We start from the raw sequence: 18,823 nt of genomic DNA on the forward strand, positions 1-18,823 counted from the left end.
TGCATATGACAGGAGCACCAACGTATTTGCGGCAACGCCATACCATATTCTGGGCTTTGGGCTTTTTCTCTCCGTCGCACAACAAAGCCTAGAGGCAGCCGGCCCACACAAGACGCACATGCTGGCCTAAGAGCCTAGGTCAGGGCTTTACACACTTGGACAGTCCTTGAAAATTACTGAATGGACCTAAGGAAACAAGTCGAGCACACAACAAAAGAACAGATATCTTAATACCATCTTAAAACGCATGCACACTACAGAGTGGAGCAAGCTCCAAAATCTCAAAATCGTCGTATGCATTACCTCCTTTTACATATCCCGTACATGTCAGCATTTTCAGTTTACAGCAAACCAGGCAGGCAGGGCCAAGATGATTTACCTCTTCTTTCCCAGGAGGTCACCTCGACGCTTAGCCTCTCTCTCCGCCGTCTGGACGTAGAATTCGGCCCCGAGCATGTCGTTTATCTCGACATTTGATGATACGCTCGCTTCTGCGGTCTGAATTATCAGCTCGACGGTCAGAGTGAATCCTAGGGCTGAAAGCACGCGCACAGCATTGGCAAGACGGCAAATGTGTCTCCTTGTTTCTATTGGGGTAAAAGTCTCCGCTTCGGCGCTCAGCTTCTGTTCGTCTTCCTTCAAATCAGCAATTTCACGCACCACGACGTGCTCACCGACCCAGATGAAACCGTTGCAGCCAAGGATCAGGTCCACGTCATACTGCTCTAGATGATGGAAATGCAGCTTCCGGCGTTTTACCAGATACGCAGGCACCGTGAGCAATTGACCTCTCTGAAGCTGCATTAAGAAACTCAAGGCTATTCAATAACAAGTTATCAACACATTAACATTGTTTCGGTTCTGAAAAATGAGATTGTAACTCCAGCAGTCAAACACAAATCATCGATCAATCTAAGTCACAATCAAGAGTACAAACAATACAAGGTATCAGGACTACAACATGTCTAGAACTAGTACATTTACTTGCTTTGCATTACTGCGCAGGGTAATCAACATCAACTAGCATGCACATTAGAGGTAGCAGATTTTTTTCCCTGAGGACAATGGCAAGAGCTCTAGTGTCAACAAACTTTGATACGGAGGGAGTATTAAATAAGTTCAAAATAACTACAAGAGCCAGATTGCAAAGGCAACACTTCCACAATATTGCATAACTAATCTGGGGGGCTTTGAAAGGAACAGATTCATCGCATAGAATGGCAACGTAACACCGTAACCTAAACTGGCAGGGCACTGCGCAATAATAGTAGTAGCTGACAAAGAGTTGGTCTGGCATTTACCTTTCCATATTTTTGACTCCTTGCTTGTAGATGAAGAGATCCATCATGTTGGAAACCACGAACTTCAGCCTGATAAATGATTTCATGCAAAGTAGCAGCATCAGATTTTGCAGTACTGATCCAGTAAAAAAGCAATAAAGAGGCTGACGAACAATAAAAAATGAGAAAGGACATAGACAAGCCATCTTTCTGATATCATGAGCTTCCCTGGGGAAAAACATTAAAATGAAATGCACAGAAAACTTGAAGCTTGGATACATGAATAAACTGAAGGCAATGAAACACAGAATGCCTAATTCAGGAATCCTTGCGTGTCAGAAAACAAAATGCCTTGATTACCAACTAATTAATCATGGTAGTCCACTAACCAGATACAGAAAACTTTTTTAAAAAAAAGAACGGTGCATACAGCCAAATAGACACATGATGTCTCAAATTTCATAACTCAACAATCAGATTAATTTTGACTGTACAACAGTCAGATTAATTCCAGCATCAGATGAGACCAACAGACTGGTCCAACAGTATAATCCATGAGGATTCACAATCAGCAGTGAACAAAGATTAGCCATACAAATAGCAGGAAAATTCCTACACAGCAAGGCGACTCGTAATCAGCTGGGAGCCTTGGATAAAGATGCAACTGTCCATACTGTTATTGCCGCCCTTGAAACTCTGCAGACAGCTCTTGATGTGATCGTCCCTAGTATTGTGCATGTATTCTTTTCTGAGCCACCAAAACTATAAGCTGAGCAGGAGGCAAGGGAGGCCAGCTGTGGAAAAGTGCCTAGATAAATTGATGTGAGGTACAAGGTGGAATGGGAACGGCTGAAGCCTGGTGTTTTGATGCCTGCGGCGCAGACGATAAGCACTTGACACTTTCTGGTCCAAGTTGTTTTGATGCCTGTATAATTGGAAGGGCTGAAGCCTGTTGTGCCCAGTCAAGTTTCGCTTAAGAAGTTAAAAAACTGAAAAGCCATGGTAGATGGCATGAAACTCTGTGTGCTCTGTGCACCCATATTTGGGTTTGTTTTTTCAAAGAGCTGTGCTGGTGTTGATTCCCAGGGTGCGAGATTGGCTCTGTTCTAGAAATTAGCAAGGACCAAATTTGGTATGCTCTTCCGCTGTCGTGATTTCTCATATCCTATTCACTGTGCACTGTTTATATTTTCCATTTCCAGTTTCTAGTCCATGCAACACTCGATTTCACTTCTGTTCCATCTATTTACTACCACCAGTTCCAATCTGCTATTACTTATATTTTCCATCTATTTGTTATTTTGTTTAGAGCGTACGCTTTACATCTATTAGTTCCTCCACAGCTACACATCTTGGCTACCGTATGCTTCTGCCAGTTGTTCCTACCACTTAGTCATAAATAATTATATTGGTCCACCCAGTTGCAAGATTCCTTCTATCTTCTACTTCTAGCCAAACCCATCTACTAATTTGCTGCTGCTTGCAAAGTGAAAGATCAGGGTTTCCAAAAGCCTCATATGCAATTTGAGTCGTACGGTTCTGAATTAAAACAGGAACAATCACTGATCGAATGGTGTAGTAGCGAGAATGATGACTCAACCTGATATCAACAAGATGACAAACAGAAGCAGAAGAAAATACTCCAGGACTAATAAATGCATTTGTGGTGAACACTGAACAGGTGCGGAGAAATATGACAAGCTGAACTATTTGACAGTATTGTTCGTTCGTATTTGGTGTTACATATGTAAGCAACAAACATAAATTCAATCATAGATAAGGGGAAAGGAGTGTGATACTTACGCAGACAACATCATTTTCTTCAAATATAGCCCGCATATTAAGCTCATCAACCGCAGTTCTTCTTCTCTAATATTGGGATGGGAACAAAATATCAATTAAAAAACATTTTAGAATAATCAATAGTGACACGTAATGTACTCCCTCACTTTCGTAACATAAGATGTATTATGAAAATCGTTAAGACAATGGTTTGACCAACAATTCTATACCTATACCCCTACTAATAAAGGCAGGTGATATTCTTGGTTTGGTTTGGTCCATCAGGCATTTTTGCAAAAAAAAAAAACTAACGTTTTTGTGCAATCAACCTGCACTCCATGACGTAATTTAGGAAAAAGAAACGTTCGATCTACCATCGTGGGCCGGCCCTTCTGCAGTGAAAAATAATTCGTGGTGTGGAGGGATCGAACCCACGCCTCCCCTTTAGGGTCGCAAGGAAAGAACCAGCTGGGCTGGCTTTCACTTCTGTCCAAAATAAGGATTCGCTTATATTAATTAATAGTACCACCTCCCTGCTTTAAACGAAATTCCACCAATTTATATATGTCAGCAACTAGACAATCAACAAGCCTCCTCGGGAATTGAAGGTAAATTTGCTAGAGACACCCAATAAATAAGGACATACATGGCAATAAATAAAAGAGAGGCCCGATAAAAATAGAATATGTGCTATAAAAGAAATAAAAGAGAGGACGCAGAGGAGATTCGATAAAGATGGGATGTTGCGCTATTTCTCCTATAAAAGAAATAAAAGAGAGGACAAGTATGACAAGAAATAAATAGTGTGATGAAATAGGGGCCAGTACCTGCGACATGTATGGCAAGAAATAAATAGTGATGAAATAGATCATATCAAATGTAGCAATCTATTGGAATTGGTCAGCTGGGCTTGAGGACAAAAAATGCGTTGAACAACACCAACATCTTGTTTCAGACAGGTTGAGACAACAAACCAAGTGAACCGTTAGCAAAGGGGTGGGTAAATTATCAGATAGACAATGTTGATGAACAACATTGGGCGAGCATAGAGGAGGCATGAGGAGCTCCGGAGCAACGTTCGTCAGAGTGAAGCAAGGACGAGCTCAGGACGGCGGCGCAAAGATGAGCTTGAGGTCGTGGAGCAGAAGCCAGGAGCGGGAGTGCTGTTGAACATGCCCTAAGCTGATGATGCTTGAACTGGAAACCGACCATGATGCACACATGTCTCCGTAGTGTGTATCATCGTCTGTTCTTGTCTTTTCTTTTACCCGTACCAACACCCCATTCCACACATGACATGAATAAATGGATGATAAGTAGCCCGTTTCTGTGTACATATTAAATCTACATGCAAGCCGTGTTGAATTAGAAGACCTGGACCTGTGGAATCTTGAACTGTGCTTTTATAGGCTAAGACCATCTTTGTTCGGGCTGCAACTACAGATTCTCAGATTATAGACCATCTTTTGTAGACTAAGAGCATGTGGTATGTTTTTCTCCCGTTGCAACGCACGGGCCCTTTAATTAATATGTAGTTTATGTGATACTCCCTCCGATCCATATTAATTGTCGCTGCTTTAGTACAACTAATTGTCGCTGCTTTAGTACAACTTTAGTATAAAGTTAAGCAGCGACAATTAATATGGATCGGAGGGAGTACGGAAAGTTTTACTAAAGCAGCGACAATTAATATGGATCAAAAGAGTACAACACAATGAGTAGTTTTGAATACAAATCCAATGATATAACATTTATCTCACTCAAAGTGTATCTTAATAGACTAATTATTGGTCAAACCCTTGCTTAGCAAATCATACACCATACCCATACATAAGGAAAAGAACGGAGTACCAAAGATGACAGTCACTGGTCTGTTTTAGCATGATGCAACACATTCTAAAATAAGAGAGAGACAGGTAAGTAATATTTCCAGCAAACCATGAAATTCCATCTTAGCTTACTGTTAAGTCAGCTAGAGAGGGTACTTTGATGCATGTTGAATTATCTGTGGACATAGTGCATGGTATTATTTGCCTTGCAGATTCTATTGCGAGGATATCCCTTTCGCAATAATTTTGGGCGTTCACACGGTAAAGGTGCAGAATAGCATACCTGAATTCCATCAGGCAAATTCATCGAAGAAAGCATCAAAACAGCATCTTGACTAAAGTTTATCTCCAACCGCCAGCGCTTTGGAGCAATCTTGGACAAAAAAATCAACACAGTATCTGATACTGGTCAGAAATGAAATGCATTATTTGCATGGGGGCTGAACAAGCAGAAAATAAATCACACTGTGACGGCATGACTATACTAACAGCTAGATTTGCCACACCCTTGTTCAGACGGCCAAGTATTCAGAAGTAAATAACATGTGCCAGGATCCATACAAATAAGTGGATCTACTAACCTATAAAATATAGGGGAACCAATTGCACGGTCCATGTATATGCTATAAAGATCTGGCTAAACACATTTCCAATTTTTAACAATGTCCAACGATACTCATAGTTTAAAACTCAAGCTTTAAGCCAAATTGTAGAGCATTGCCATGCATTCCTAGCAGGAACCATGCCATAGAAATGAGAAGAATGTTGAAAGAGTGACACAAAGTGCACATACCTCGATGACACGGCCAACTATGATATCACCAACCTCTGGCTTATACCTGATAAGGTCGAAGAGAACAAAATGAGCCTTTCAGGTACCAGAACTAATTACAAACTCAATGCTTTACTCCCTGCTCTACGATAAGTCAATTAATATAACAAGCTATAATAAGCCCAGATACCTACAGTTTAAGCCGGCACAAATCATAAGCTCCCCAGCTCTAATCCAACACACTAATATTTCAGTGTGAAACTACAGTACCTCACCAATCACCATGAAAACTGCACTTATCCATTCATCGAGTCAAACCCGAATCCGCTAATTCATTCATAGGCACACCGTTATACTCAGTACAATAGCAACGCCACAGCATTGCAAGGATTATCCAGCAGGAACACAGAAATGGCATTTGCTGGAAACTGACGCAGCAGCGAAAAGAAGGAAGGCAGGGGGGTAATACCTCGCCCGGAGCGTCCGCACGTAGACGAGCTTGTTGACCCGCTCCACGACGCCGCACAGCGTCGCCACCACCTCCCCATCCTGGTCCGTGGTACCATGCCCTCTGCACACCAAAAATACACGCCCAACCAAAAAATCAATCCGTCGTCCATCACCAAGCACGAGTGGGGAACGGATAGAGAGGGGAGGAGACGGGAAAGTATTACTTGAGGATGTTGTCCTCGTGGTTGACGGGGATGTTGTCCGCGACGGTGACGGCGGCGGCGGACGCGGCCGCGGGGGCGAGGGTCTGGAGCTCGTGGAGCGCGGCCTCGAGGCGGACCCTCTGGGTCTGGTTCAGCGGGAGGTGGAGGTCTCTCATGGCCCGTACGCTGTGCCGGGAGCGCTCAAGGAGAAGGAGGGATGCGTCGGCGGGCGGCGGGGGTCGGCGGCGATCGACGGCGGAAACTAGCAAAAACCCTAGTAAAACCTGCCCGGTCCACCCACCACCGTCGCTGGAAAGCCACTAGGTTGAGCCGGGCCAGTAACATGGAACCAAACTGGGCTTCCGGGCCAAACTGGGCCAGAACAGTAACGCAAGCCTAAAAAAGACTATTGGGCAGTACTAGGCGCAGGCGCGCCGGCCCAAAGTTTTGGCTGATCGCGCCCCAGCCGCCCGATGAGGCGGGTCATCTGATTTGCATATCAGCAACGAGCTACGCCAACGAGAATTGAGTTTGGACACACCTCTTCCCTCTAGTTAGGGTTCCTCTCCTCTCGGCGGCGTTCTAGGCCGGCGTTGAGATTTCTCTTCCCTCCCCCATCCAAGCTGGTGATCTCTCTGTCTCGGATCGACTAAGGGGCAGTCCTGGCACTGCTACCCGATCTTGGACGGGTTGTTACCGGTTTAGAGGGGCGGCTGGGGTTCGGAACAGGGCCCGGCGGAGTATTTTCTTCGGGCTAGGGATCAAGTATGGCGACAGAGGCTTCGGGATCCGGCTCCCAAGACGATCTGGAGGCGATGATGAAAGAGTTGGGGCTCTCTGAGGAGGACCTTGATGATGTGGTGGTAGATCAGAAATCGGTTCCGCCGGAGGCGACTCGGTGGATGGCGATCGCTAGGGTTCACAATGATAAACCCTATAGTCAATTCTGGTTCTACAAAAACATGCGGGCTGCATGGGATCTGGCGCAGAAAGTGAACATCCGTCCCCTGGAGGACAATCTATACACCCTGCAGTTCTCGTGCTTAGGGGATTGGGAACGTGTGATGCAGGAAGGGCCATGGGCGTTTAGGGGTGATGCGGTGGTGATCGCTGAGTATGATGGGTTCACGAAGCCGTCAACAATAAATCTGGACAAGCTGGAGATATGGGCTCAAATCCATGATTTCCCAGATGGATACATTGCTCAGATGCCCTCGCTGGCAACCAAGATTGGTGAACTAGTGTATGCTGAACCCGCCTCACATGACTTCGAGGGGAATTTCTTTAGAGTCAGAGTCAAGATCGACGTGAATCAGCCCCTGAAGAACACAGTGTCACTCAGAATTGGAGAAAAGAGGATGTTGTTCCGTGTTAAGTACGAGCGCCTCCCGGATTGGTGTGCCGTATGCGGGAAACTTGGCCATCTCTACAAGGAGCATGGAGACGGGGTCCATCCACCATCCGCGCTGGTATTCAAAAACCTGAAGGCGTCGTGGTTCCGTGGAGCAGGACCGGGGCCAGGAGGAGCAAGGAATAGAGAGAGGAAGAGCAGTCGTAACACCAACTCGAGGGGAGACAATGGTGAACCACTGAGGACCGATGATGCGGCCATGACGGACGGGGAACAGAACAGGAAAAGGACTGCCCAGAGCTCAACTGTGGCGTCGTCCCATGAGGCGAACACGGGTGGGGGGAAAGTGTTGATGCTCCAAGCGCCACAGACAGCCATGAGCCCCCCACCCAAGCAAGATTTGAAAAGGCCAAAAACATCATCAGGGGAGCAGCAAGACCAAGACCTGGGCAACAACAGGAAGGGAGGAAAGAATTTAGAAGCAACATCGGCGGGCTTCCAAGGGGAGCACCGCCGGGCACAATGAGTATCCTCAGCTGGAACTGTCGTGGCGTGGGCAAGGCTGCGACAGTTCGAGAGCTTCGCGGTCTAGCGGAGAAACTTGCTCCTACCCTACTTTGTATTGTAGAAACACAGCTAGAGAGAGCTCGGGTAGAAAAACTAGCTAGTAGTCTTGGTTTTGATAATGCTTATGATGTTAGTAGCAGGGGCCGTAGTGGGGCCTCGGAATGTTTTGGAATAATCCAATAAAAGTTGAAGTTTTGGGCTACTCTGACTATCATATTGATTGCTCGGTTACAGCTCCGGATGAGGAACCATGAGAGCTACTGTTATCTATGGGGAGGCGCAAACCCACATGCGATACCGAACCTGGGACGTAATGAAAGGGATAGCAAATTTGAGTCCTCTTCCTTGGGTGTGTGTGGGTGATTTTAACGAGGTTTTACGTGCGGATGAGCAGGATGGTATTGGAGAACGAAGTAATGCTCAAATCCAGGGGTTCAGAGAAGCGGTCGATGTTTGCATGTTGGAAGACTTGGGCTACCAGGGCAACTTTTGGACTTTTGAAAAGAAAGTTAGGGGAGGAAGTTACAGCAGAGTGCGTCTGGATCGAGTGCTGGCCTCGAGTGCGTGGGCACTGCGGTTCCCGACGGCTTGTTTGAAACACCTAACGGCTGCTTCTTCGGACCATTGCCCGATCCTGCTGAAGTTGAATGACGAAGAAGTAAGGCCGCCTGCTAAGCCGCCTTTTCGGTATGAGGTCATGTGGGAAACGCATGCAAAATGGAACGATACAATCGCTCGGTGTTGGAAGGATGGACAGCCGGTATCTAGCATGCAGGAGCTGCAAGATAAGCTCAAGGATATATCACAGAACCTGGGGAGCTGGAATAGAGACACTTTTGGTAGTGTGCGTAAACAAATTAAACAACTAACTTCAGAATTGGAGAGACTGAGAAGCGATCCTGCCAGAGTTAGACCATCCCATCCGGAGCTTAAGATCAATGAAAAGTTGGTCAAGCTTTACCATAGGGAGGAGTTAATGTGGCGACAGAGGTCGAGACTAGAATGGCTGTCATCGGGGGACAAGAACACGAAGTTTTTCCACATGAGAGCGAGCATGAGGAGGAAGAAAAATATGATCAAAGCCCTAGCAAATGCCCTAGGAGTTGCCGTGACTGATCCGGTGCAACTAAAATCAATGGTGACCGAATTTTACCAGAACTTGTACACCTCGGTGGGGGTGAATAACATGGATCGGGTGCTTCAGCATGTCCCGAGGAAGGTCACACAGAGCATGAACGAACTGCTGTTAGCTCCATACAGTAAGGAAGAGGTAAAAACAGCCTTGTTTCAAATGTGCCCAACAAAAGCCCCGGGACCGCACGGTTTCCCTGCACAGTTTTATCAGCGCCACTGGGATCTGTGCGGAGATGAGGTAACTAAGGCTGTTCTTCGAATTGTCAGGGGGGAAGAGAGTGCAGAGTGTGTGAACGACACTGCCCTTGTGCTTATTCCCAAGGTGATGAACCCAACTCTCTTGTCCCAGTTCCGCCCTATTAGTCTGTGTAATGTTTTATACAAAATTGCATCCAAGGTGGTTGTAAGTGCATCTAGTGCCACCCCTAGTTGGTTTTGGAGTATTGACGACAAACCTAGTTGAGGGACTAATGTGTTTGTGAGAATTGCAGGATAACACAGGTAGAAGTCCCTCATTGATTCGGTTTTACTACCAGAGATGACCCCTAAAAATGTATGAAGACATTGAAGTCAAAGGTGGTATATGAAGATATTCACATTGAAGACTATGACAAAAGAAGACACGTTATGAAGCCAATGCAGCTCGAAGACTTAGATGTTTCGTAGTTCTTTTTCTTTTGTGTTGAGTCATAGGAACCACCGTACTGTTAAGTGGGGTCCAGGAGAACCAGTCAGAATGACTGAAGTGATGCCTAAACCAAAAACCTATGTCTTTGAGTGAAGACAATGAGAGCGAATCTTGTCTAGAGTCGGACAAGTCAGCTTTGCTTGTAGCCCAAGTAAAGTTGTCGCGTGAGTTTGAAATCTGACCGTTGGAACACGTGTCAGTTCCTTAGTGACCCAGGGTCATTTCGGACAAATCAGGTCGGGTTGCCAAGTGGTTATAAATAGCCCACCCCCTACAACCATAAATGGTTGGCTGCTCAGATTTTAGTGCACGGCTTTTGTCGTTTGAGAGCAACCCACCTCGAAGCCTTTGAGAGAAAATTCCTAGCGAGGAGAAAGCCCTAACCACCCAGAGCCAGAGTAAATTGGGCATCACTTAAGTCTTCTTGTTTGAGTGATCTGAAGACTTATTACACTTGAGGACTGTGCATCCTCCAGACGGTTAGGCGTCGCGTTCTGAGCATCCAAGAGACATTGTGGATTGCCAGTGAACGAAGTCTGTGAAGGTTTGGGAGTCTACCTTGAAGACTTACCAGAGTGATTGGGCGAGGACTATGTGACCTTAGCTCAAGGAGAATATGGTGAGGACTTGGTGTCCTGAGCTACGTGTTCAGGACTGGGTGTTCGGGACTGTGTGTCCTAAGGTTTAAATACCTAGCCGCTCCAACCAGACGTACAGTTGTCACAGCAACTGGAACTGGTCCAACACATCATTGTCTTCAACGAGTCACTGGTTTCATCTTCACTTCCTTTTACTTACTGTTACTCATTGTGAAGCCATTACATGCCTGCTATATCCTTTGTCTTCACAACGTAACTGTATGATTTGTTTGGCTTCATAACTTCTTCCTACCTGATCCTTATTACACTGCGGCTACTTGTCATTGTGCTTTCACTCTATTGAATACTTGACCGTGGCTTGTCTAGTGTAATCTAACTTCCGTTGCATAGTAATAGGCATATCTTTGTTGTTTGTCTTCATAACTTCCACGTCTTGAAGACTTTCATAAAAATCGCCTATTCACCCCCCTCTAGTCGATATAACGCACTTTTAATTGGTATCAGAGCTAGGTGCTCCCTTGTTCTGTGTGATTCGGTTTAACCACCTGGAGTTTTAGCTATGTCGACTGCAGGGATAATTAAAGTCTCCGCTGCGTGCCCCGTCTTCGATGGAACTGAATATCCCTACTGGAAGAATAAGATGCGCATGCATCTTGAAGCCATTGACGTCGACCTATGGTATGTCGTCGAGAACGGCGTTCCCAAGACTGGAGAAGGTGTCACTGTTGCTGATGTCAAGAAATTCGTTCAACTGGACTCTACTGCCAAGAACATCATCTGTGGTCATCTGACCAAAGAACAGTATGGCCGTGTGAGTGCTTTGAAGACATCCAAGCTGGTCTGGGACTGGCTCTCCAAGGTCAATGAAGGCATCTCAACCCAGAGAGATCAGAGAATCAGCGTTCTTCGCAACCTCTTCAACCGCTTCAAGCGAAATGACAATGAGAATGTCCAGCACACATTTGATCGGCTCACTAACATCACAAATGAGCTTCAAGCCCTCGGCGCTACTGAGATCACCAAACATGAAATCGTCAAGACGCTGCTGAGATCACTTGATAGTTCGTTTGACATCCTAGCCCTGATGATTCAAGAACGTCCTAATTTCAAGACACTCGATCCATCTGACATACTTGAGAGGCTCAACACACATGAGTTTTAGCTTTCTGAGAAAAGAGAAATCTACGGTCCAAACTATGGGCGAACTCGTGCCTTGAAGGCAAAAGCTGTTTTCTCATCTGAAGAAGAATCTGACAGCAGTTCTGATGATCCTAAAGACATTGGAAGGGAACTTGCAATGCTTGTGAAGAAGTTCTAAAAGTTCACCAAGAAGAAAGGCTTCAGAAAGGCTTCACGATCAAGCTTAAGGAATGATGAAGCTTCTGCTCATGACTACAAGAAGAAAACATGTCACAAGTGCAAGAAACTTGGCCACTTCATCTCTGAGTGTCCACAGTGGGACAATGAGAACAAAAAGAAGAAGAAGAGCAAGGAATATGACTCTGACGACAAGAAGAAGAAGAAGAAATACTCAAAGTCTTCTTCCAAGTCTTCCTCAAAGTCTTCATCACACAAGAAGAGCTCATCTGGCAAGGCACGTGCGTTTGTTGGCAAGGAAATGGATTCAGAGGAGGAGTCCGCTTCTGAGGAGGCAGAGGTGGAGTCTGAGGAGGAGTCTGATTCTGGCATTGCAAGTCTGGCTACAGCATACGTCGCCAAGTCCATCTTCAACACTGAAGACAATGACTTCATCACCGACACCGATGCAAATGACAAGGACTACTCCACTCCTACCTACTGCTTCATGGCACGCGGTGCCAAGGTAAACAAACGCACTACTCACTAGCAAACATCTAGTGACGATGACTCTAATTGTGATTCAAAACCCAGTTACAAAACACTTGCTAAAATTGCAACTAAACAACAGAAAGCCATGGAACATATTCAAAAACTGTTAGACAGAAGCGATGATCTGTTGGGTGCTGAAATGACTCGATCTGAATCCTTAATTGAAGACATAAAAAACCTTCATGTTAAGTATCAGGAACTTGAAGATCGTCATGATACTCTCTCAACAACTCATGAAAAGCTTTCCTATGATTATCTTCAAAGGAAGCAAGAACTTGAGAAATTGAGAGCGGCTCATGAAGATCTTCAAAAGGAAAACGAGTCACTTCGCGTCGAACAGATTAGTTCCGCTCAGGAAGGATTTGAACCACCATGTCTTAAATGCATTGAGCGTGATAATGCTACTTCTGTTGCTGAATGTTCCACTCCTACTGATGTTGCAATATCTTCAACTGTTGATATGGTAACTAACCCCTCTGCTGAGGATACCACTGCTATTGCTGATGAGAATGCTAGGTTGAAGACATTGCTTGAAATAGGGATGTACAAAAGCCTTAAAGGGCATCAAACGCTATGTGATGTCCTGAAAAAGCAGATTCTGAACCGAAACCCTAGGAAAGAGGGTATAGGGTTCGTAAGGAAAATAAATGCAGATGGCTCTTACTGGAAACCTGAGCAGTACCCCAAAACCAAGTGGGTTGCTGCAAAGGAACCTTCAGCAGATCCATCCAACTTATCTGGCTTCACTTGTGCTAACCCCATTATCATTGATGAATCCTTTGATGCAAACTATAAACTGTTTAAGAATTAGAATGATGAAGTGTTTGCCAGGTACATTGGTACTAACTGCAGGACTGGACCGCCTATGAAGAAGATCTGGGTTCCGAAAACGTGTCTGGAAAATCTTCCTGTGAATGTCTTCATGACACCTCACATGAAGAAGACAAACCTCAGACCAAAAGCATCATACAGTCCAAAGGCTTCATACAAACAGAGGACTCACCTGAGTCACACTAACGCAAATGTTTTGCAGGGAAACCATACTCAGGCATATGAATATGAGAGCGGTTCATCAAACCGTCACGTTCATATGACCAAAAATTATTCTGCTTATTCTTATGAGTACTATTGTCCACCTGCAAGACTGTTTGCTAAGGCTACAAAGCCAAAATTCTCAGATGCTGCACTTAGACTTATTGCTTCAAAGCCACCCTTGAAGATGTGGGTGGTTAAGAAGGCTTAACTCTCTTGTGCAGGGAAAGGTCTCCAGCAGAAAACCAAAATCTTCTGACGCTATTGCTGGGGACCTTAAAAATCTTGTAGGGCGCAAGATAAAATGCCCGAATGGCATCATTATGTACTTCGTTCCTGAATCGCATGCTACTCTCCCTATTAGTCCTAATCTGGATCTAAGTTTTCATAACCCACTGGTTCGTCAAATGTTTTTGCTTCACAATTCTCTTCGTGAAGCCTATCCCCCTAACTGCACTGTAGGGTATGACACCAGCGTCTTCAAAGTCTTCAGAATGGATTATTGACAGTGGGTGTACAAATCACATGACTGGCAAAAGAAGCCTTCTTATGGACTCAACCTTACGTCCATGCGACAAGAGCCACATCACATTTGCTGACACTGCTAAAAGTAAGGTATTGGGTCTAGGTAGAGTTGCAATCTCAAAGGATCAACACATGGATAAAGTCATGCTTGTTGAATCCCTTGGCTTCAACTTAATGTCTGTCTCAATGCTTTGCGATTTGAACATGGTCGTAATATTTGGAAAATTTCGTTGCCTTGTACTAATGGAATCTGACAAGTCTCTAGTGTTTGAAGGGTATCGGAAAGATGATTTGTATGTGGTAGATTTCTCAGCAGGGCCACAACTTGCAGTATGTCTTCTTGCAAAAGCTTCAGAATGTTGGCTTTGGCATCGGAGGCTTGGGCATGCTGGCATGAGGAACCTCCACACCCTTGCGAAGAAGAAACATGTCATAGGCATCGAGGGCGTCAAGTTCAAGAAAGATCACTTATGCGGTGCCTGTGAAGCAGGGAAGATGACGAGGGCAAAACATCCCTCGAAGACAATCATGACCACTACTCGACCCTTCGAACTGCTTCACATGGATCTTTTTGGTCCCACTCACTACTCAACTTTTACTACTACTACTTGCCTCTATGGCTTTGTCATTGTTGATCATTACTCTAGATATACTTGGGTACACATAATCCTTTACAAGACTGAAGTGCAGGATGTCTTCAGACGCTTCGCCAATCGAGCTATGAACAATTATGGTGCCAAGATAAAGCACATCAGAAGTGACAATGGCACTGAATTCAAGAACACTGGCCTTGATACATATCTTGATACCTTGGGCATCACACATGAATTCTCAGCTCCGTACACGCCACAGCAGAATGGCGTCGTCGAACGCAAGAACAGAACACTCATTGAGATGGCCAGAACGATGCTAGATGAATACAAGACTCCAAGAAAATTCTGGACTGAAGCCATTGACACTGCATGCCATACAATCAATCGTGTGTATCTTCACAAGCTTCTGAACAAGACATCTTATGAACTCCTAACTGGCAAGAAGCCAAATGTCAGTTACTTCAGAGTATTTGGCGCAAGGTGCTGGATCAAGGACCCACACCACACCTCAAAGTTTGCACCAAAAGCACATGAGGGTTTTATGCTTGGATATGGAAAGGATTCGCACTCCTATAGAGTCTTCAATCTCTTTCACTACAAAGTGGTTGAAACAGTGGATGTGCGGTTCGATGAGACTAATGGTTCACAAAGAGAGCAACTGCCAAATGTGCTAGATGAAGTTCCAGCTAGTGAGTCAATCAAGCTTATAGGAACTGGAGACATTATACCTTCTGAAGCTCATCCTGAAGAAGAACGTATCATCTCAGCACCTGATCAACATGAGGACAATGCTCAGCCTGAAGACATTCCTCCCAACAACAACACAGATCAGCAAGAGCAAAGTCTTCGCCCTGTAAATCCTCGCGTTGCAAATGAAGTGTAGATTGAAAGAATAATTGATAGCATCAATGCACCTGGTCCACTCACTCGTTCAAGGGCAACTCAGCTAGCAAATTTCTGTGGGCACTTTGCATTCGTCTCAATATCAGAACCCAAGAAAGTTGAAGAAGCCTTCATGGAACCTGAATGGATTCAAGCTATGCAAGAAGAGCTTCAACAGTTTGAGCTGAATAATGTATGGGAACTGGTTAAGCGTCCCGATCCACGGAAGCACAACATAATAGGCACCAAATGGATATACCGCAACAAGCAAGATGAGCATGGTCAAGTTGTCAGAAACAAAGCTCGTCTCGTTGCTCAAGGATATACTCAAGTGGAAGGCGTTGACTTCGATGAAACATTTGCTCCTGTGGCTAGGCTTGAAGCCACACGCATACTGCTGGCCTATGCAAATCATCATAACATACTTCTATATCAAATGGATGTGAAGAGTGCCTTTCTCAATGGCAAGATTGAAGAAGAAGTGTATGTTGCACAACCGCCTGGCTTTGAAAATCCAAAACATCCTGACATGGTATACAAGCTCAACAAGGCACTGTATGGCCTCAAACAAGCCCCTAGGGCCTGGTATGACACACTCAAATACTTCCTGAAGAGCAAAAGCTTCATACCTGGTTCCCTGGATCCCACTCTTTTCACGAAGACATATGATGGTGAACTGTTTGTGTGCCAAATATATGTGGATGACATTATCTTCGGCTGCACAAATCAGAAGTACAGTGAAGAGTTTGGATATATGATGCAAGAGCAATATCAGATGTCCATGATGGGGGAGCTGAAGTTCTTCCTTGGTCTTCAAATACGACAACAACGCAATGGCATCTTCATATCTCAAGAGAAGTATCTCAAAGATTGCCTGAAGAAGTTCGGTATGCAAGACTGCAAAGGCTTCACAACACCAATGCCAGCCAAACATCATCTGGGTCCTGACGACAATGGTAAAGAGTTCGATCAAAAGGTATACCGCTCCATGATTGGTTCTTTACTTTATTTATGTGCATCTAGGCCAGATATTATGCTTAGTGTTTGTATGTGTGCTCGATTTCAAGCGGCACCAAAGGAGTCGCATCACTTAGCTGTGAAGCGAATTCTTCGATATTTGGCTCACACCCCAACTCTAGGATTATGGTATCCAAAGGGCTCAGAGTTTGATTTGGTTGGATTCTAGGATGCTGATTATGCTGGTGACAAAGTTGATCGCAAGTCTACATCAGGCACATGTCACTTTCTGGGACGATCACTTGTATGTTGGTCTTCAAAGAAGCAGAACTGTGTATCTCTCTCCACTGCTGAATCTGAATACATTGCTGCTGGATCTTGCTGCGCTCAGCTTCTGTGGATGAAGCAAACACTCAAGGACTATGGCATTCATCTGAAGCAAGTGCCGCTTTACTGCGACAACGAAAGCGCCATCAAGATTGCCAACAATCCAGTTCAGCACTCGAAGACAAAGCACATTGAAATTCATCATCACTTTCTCAGAGATCATGTTGTGAAGGAAGACATTGATATCATACACGTCAACACTGAAGAGCAATTGGCAGATATCTTCACCAAGCCCTTGGACGAGAAGAGGTTTTGCAAGTTACGGTGTGAGCTAAATATCCTGGAATCCTCAAATGTCCTGTGATCAGGCACACATCCTAACCCTTATGCATATTGATGACTTAGATGTGCAACACACGAAGTGAAGTATATCTTCAATCAATGAAGACATACATTCTAAGTGTGAATACATTAATGTGGAAATTGACTTCAAAGCGCCACGATAATTGTGCGCCGTGTCTGGGTCTAATACTTCCTATACGGTGGGTAACGTCACCACCAAACGTTCTATTTTGAAGTGTTTCACTCTTGGCGTTACCTTGCAATGTCTTCACATTTGGTTTGGCTTCGAACTCAACATATATTCATGATTATCTTCACTACGTTGATTATATATATATATATATATATATATATATATATATATATATACTAGTGTTCTGTCCTCTACAGCATTCACTTATAGCTATGTCTTCTTGGTTGAATCTTTTGAACTAAGTGAATGTGATCGGACCCTAATCTCTCTATGCTCTCTATCTCAAACTCTATCTCTCCAAGTCATATGCATTCTATTGAAACTGTCGAATGTCTTCTCTGCGTCCTTGTCAGTAGAAGACACAGAGACAACCTTTAAAACCATTTTCAATGCTCATTCATCCACAAGAAATCCGGAGAAGTAGGAACGACCGCCCAACAATCCAGGCGTGCGTGGGATGTGGAACCGCATGATGGCCACGTACTACTCAGATGCGAATCGCCAGGGGCACCTGAGTAATAGCGCAGTGCCGCCCCTGCGCCTATAAATTCACACTTACCGCGGTCATTATCTCCTTCTTCCACCCTCGCACGAACCCTAGCGCCACCGCTAGCTCTCGACGACGCCGGTGACGAAGCGCTTCGCTGCCGCAACCTCTCCGACGTCGTCTTCATGCCGATTGCGGACATCGTCCTCTCCGCCGTCGCCGTAGGTCTCCTCCGTTGCCAAGTTAGGGCACAGACGAGTGAACTGCTCGGCCTCATCTCCCACTCCGTCTAGCAGTTCTCAGTGTGGTAAATAAAACTCCCTTTTTACAGCACAGTTGATCCTATTGATCTGTCACATTCTACCACAAGCAGTTTCTGCTCACACAAACTAGATCTCTCTCAAACTGCATCTCATAACATGCCTAGAATATTCACTTGTGCTTCAAAAGGTAGTTAGATTCCTCACTTGTACTGATCTGTGGATTCGTACAAATCTGGAACCAACTTCTTATCTATGAGTGAATGTCTTCGCACGATGAGGTCAATGTCTTCTAAACTGATTTATCTTCAAAATCTTCTGAGAATGCATATGACCTCTTCCCCTTCCCTCGCACCTTAATGCTGTCACAGGTACATGTCCGTGGGAGAATCCTTTGGTTCTTATAGTCTGCATTCATTTGCAGAATTCTTATAGCATCACATAAATTCTCCTGAAGCCAGTTCCTGTTGGTCCAGCAAGAAAAAGCCTTTGAAGCCTTTGAACGTCTTGAAGCCTTTCAAGTTAAAGTTTATGGCTTCAGAAACAGCAGCAAGGAAGGGGGGCAGACAATGACGTGGAGGAACATCCAAAGATCTGCCTGATGAACTAGCAGAGATGTATAAAACAGATCCTGAAGAGAATTATGGTCAGTGCAAGACCCGAATCCAATGGATTCGACGCTATTGGGCAGAACAATGGTTCAAGTACCGCTTCACAACCCA

General features: G+C 44.8%; 1 protein-coding gene across 1 annotated transcript; it reads right to left on the reverse strand.

The window, feature by feature from the left end:
- Window positions 1-216: 216 nt before the first annotated feature.
- Window positions 217-6,643, reverse strand: LOC123150044 (exosome complex component RRP4 homolog). The gene is made up of 7 exons (XM_044569841.1): window positions 6,338-6,643; window positions 6,133-6,234; window positions 5,685-5,730; window positions 5,175-5,264; window positions 3,084-3,149; window positions 1,302-1,370; window positions 217-798 (listed from the first exon to the last, which is right to left on the reverse strand). Exons 1-7 carry the CDS (start codon window positions 6,490-6,492, stop codon window positions 376-378), a joined length of 951 nt encoding a protein of 316 aa, XP_044425776.1. The 5' UTR covers window positions 6,493-6,643; the 3' UTR covers window positions 217-375.
- Window positions 6,644-18,823: the final 12,180 nt, after the last annotated feature.

The sequence above is a fragment of the Triticum aestivum genome, chromosome 7A (genome assembly GCF_018294505.1).
Source record: "Triticum aestivum cultivar Chinese Spring chromosome 7A, IWGSC CS RefSeq v2.1, whole genome shotgun sequence".
NCBI lineage: Eukaryota > Viridiplantae > Streptophyta > Magnoliopsida > Poales > Poaceae > Triticum > Triticum aestivum.

What these genes read in the sequence shown, in the direction of transcription:
- LOC123150044 (XM_044569841.1), bottom strand. Translation starts at nt 6,492, where the DNA reads ATGAGAGACCTCCACCTCCCGCTGAACCAGACCCAGAGGGTCCGCCTC. An exon ending in CACGAGGACAACATCCTCAA is followed by an intron (nt 6,235 to 6,337) that starts GTAATACTTTCC and finishes TTTGGTGTGCAG; the next exon opens with AGGGCATGGTACCACGGACC. An exon ending in GGAGTCAAAAATATGGAAAG is followed by an intron (nt 799 to 1,301) that starts GTAAATGCCAGA and finishes TTCTTAATGCAG; the next exon opens with CTTCAGAGAGGTCAATTGCT.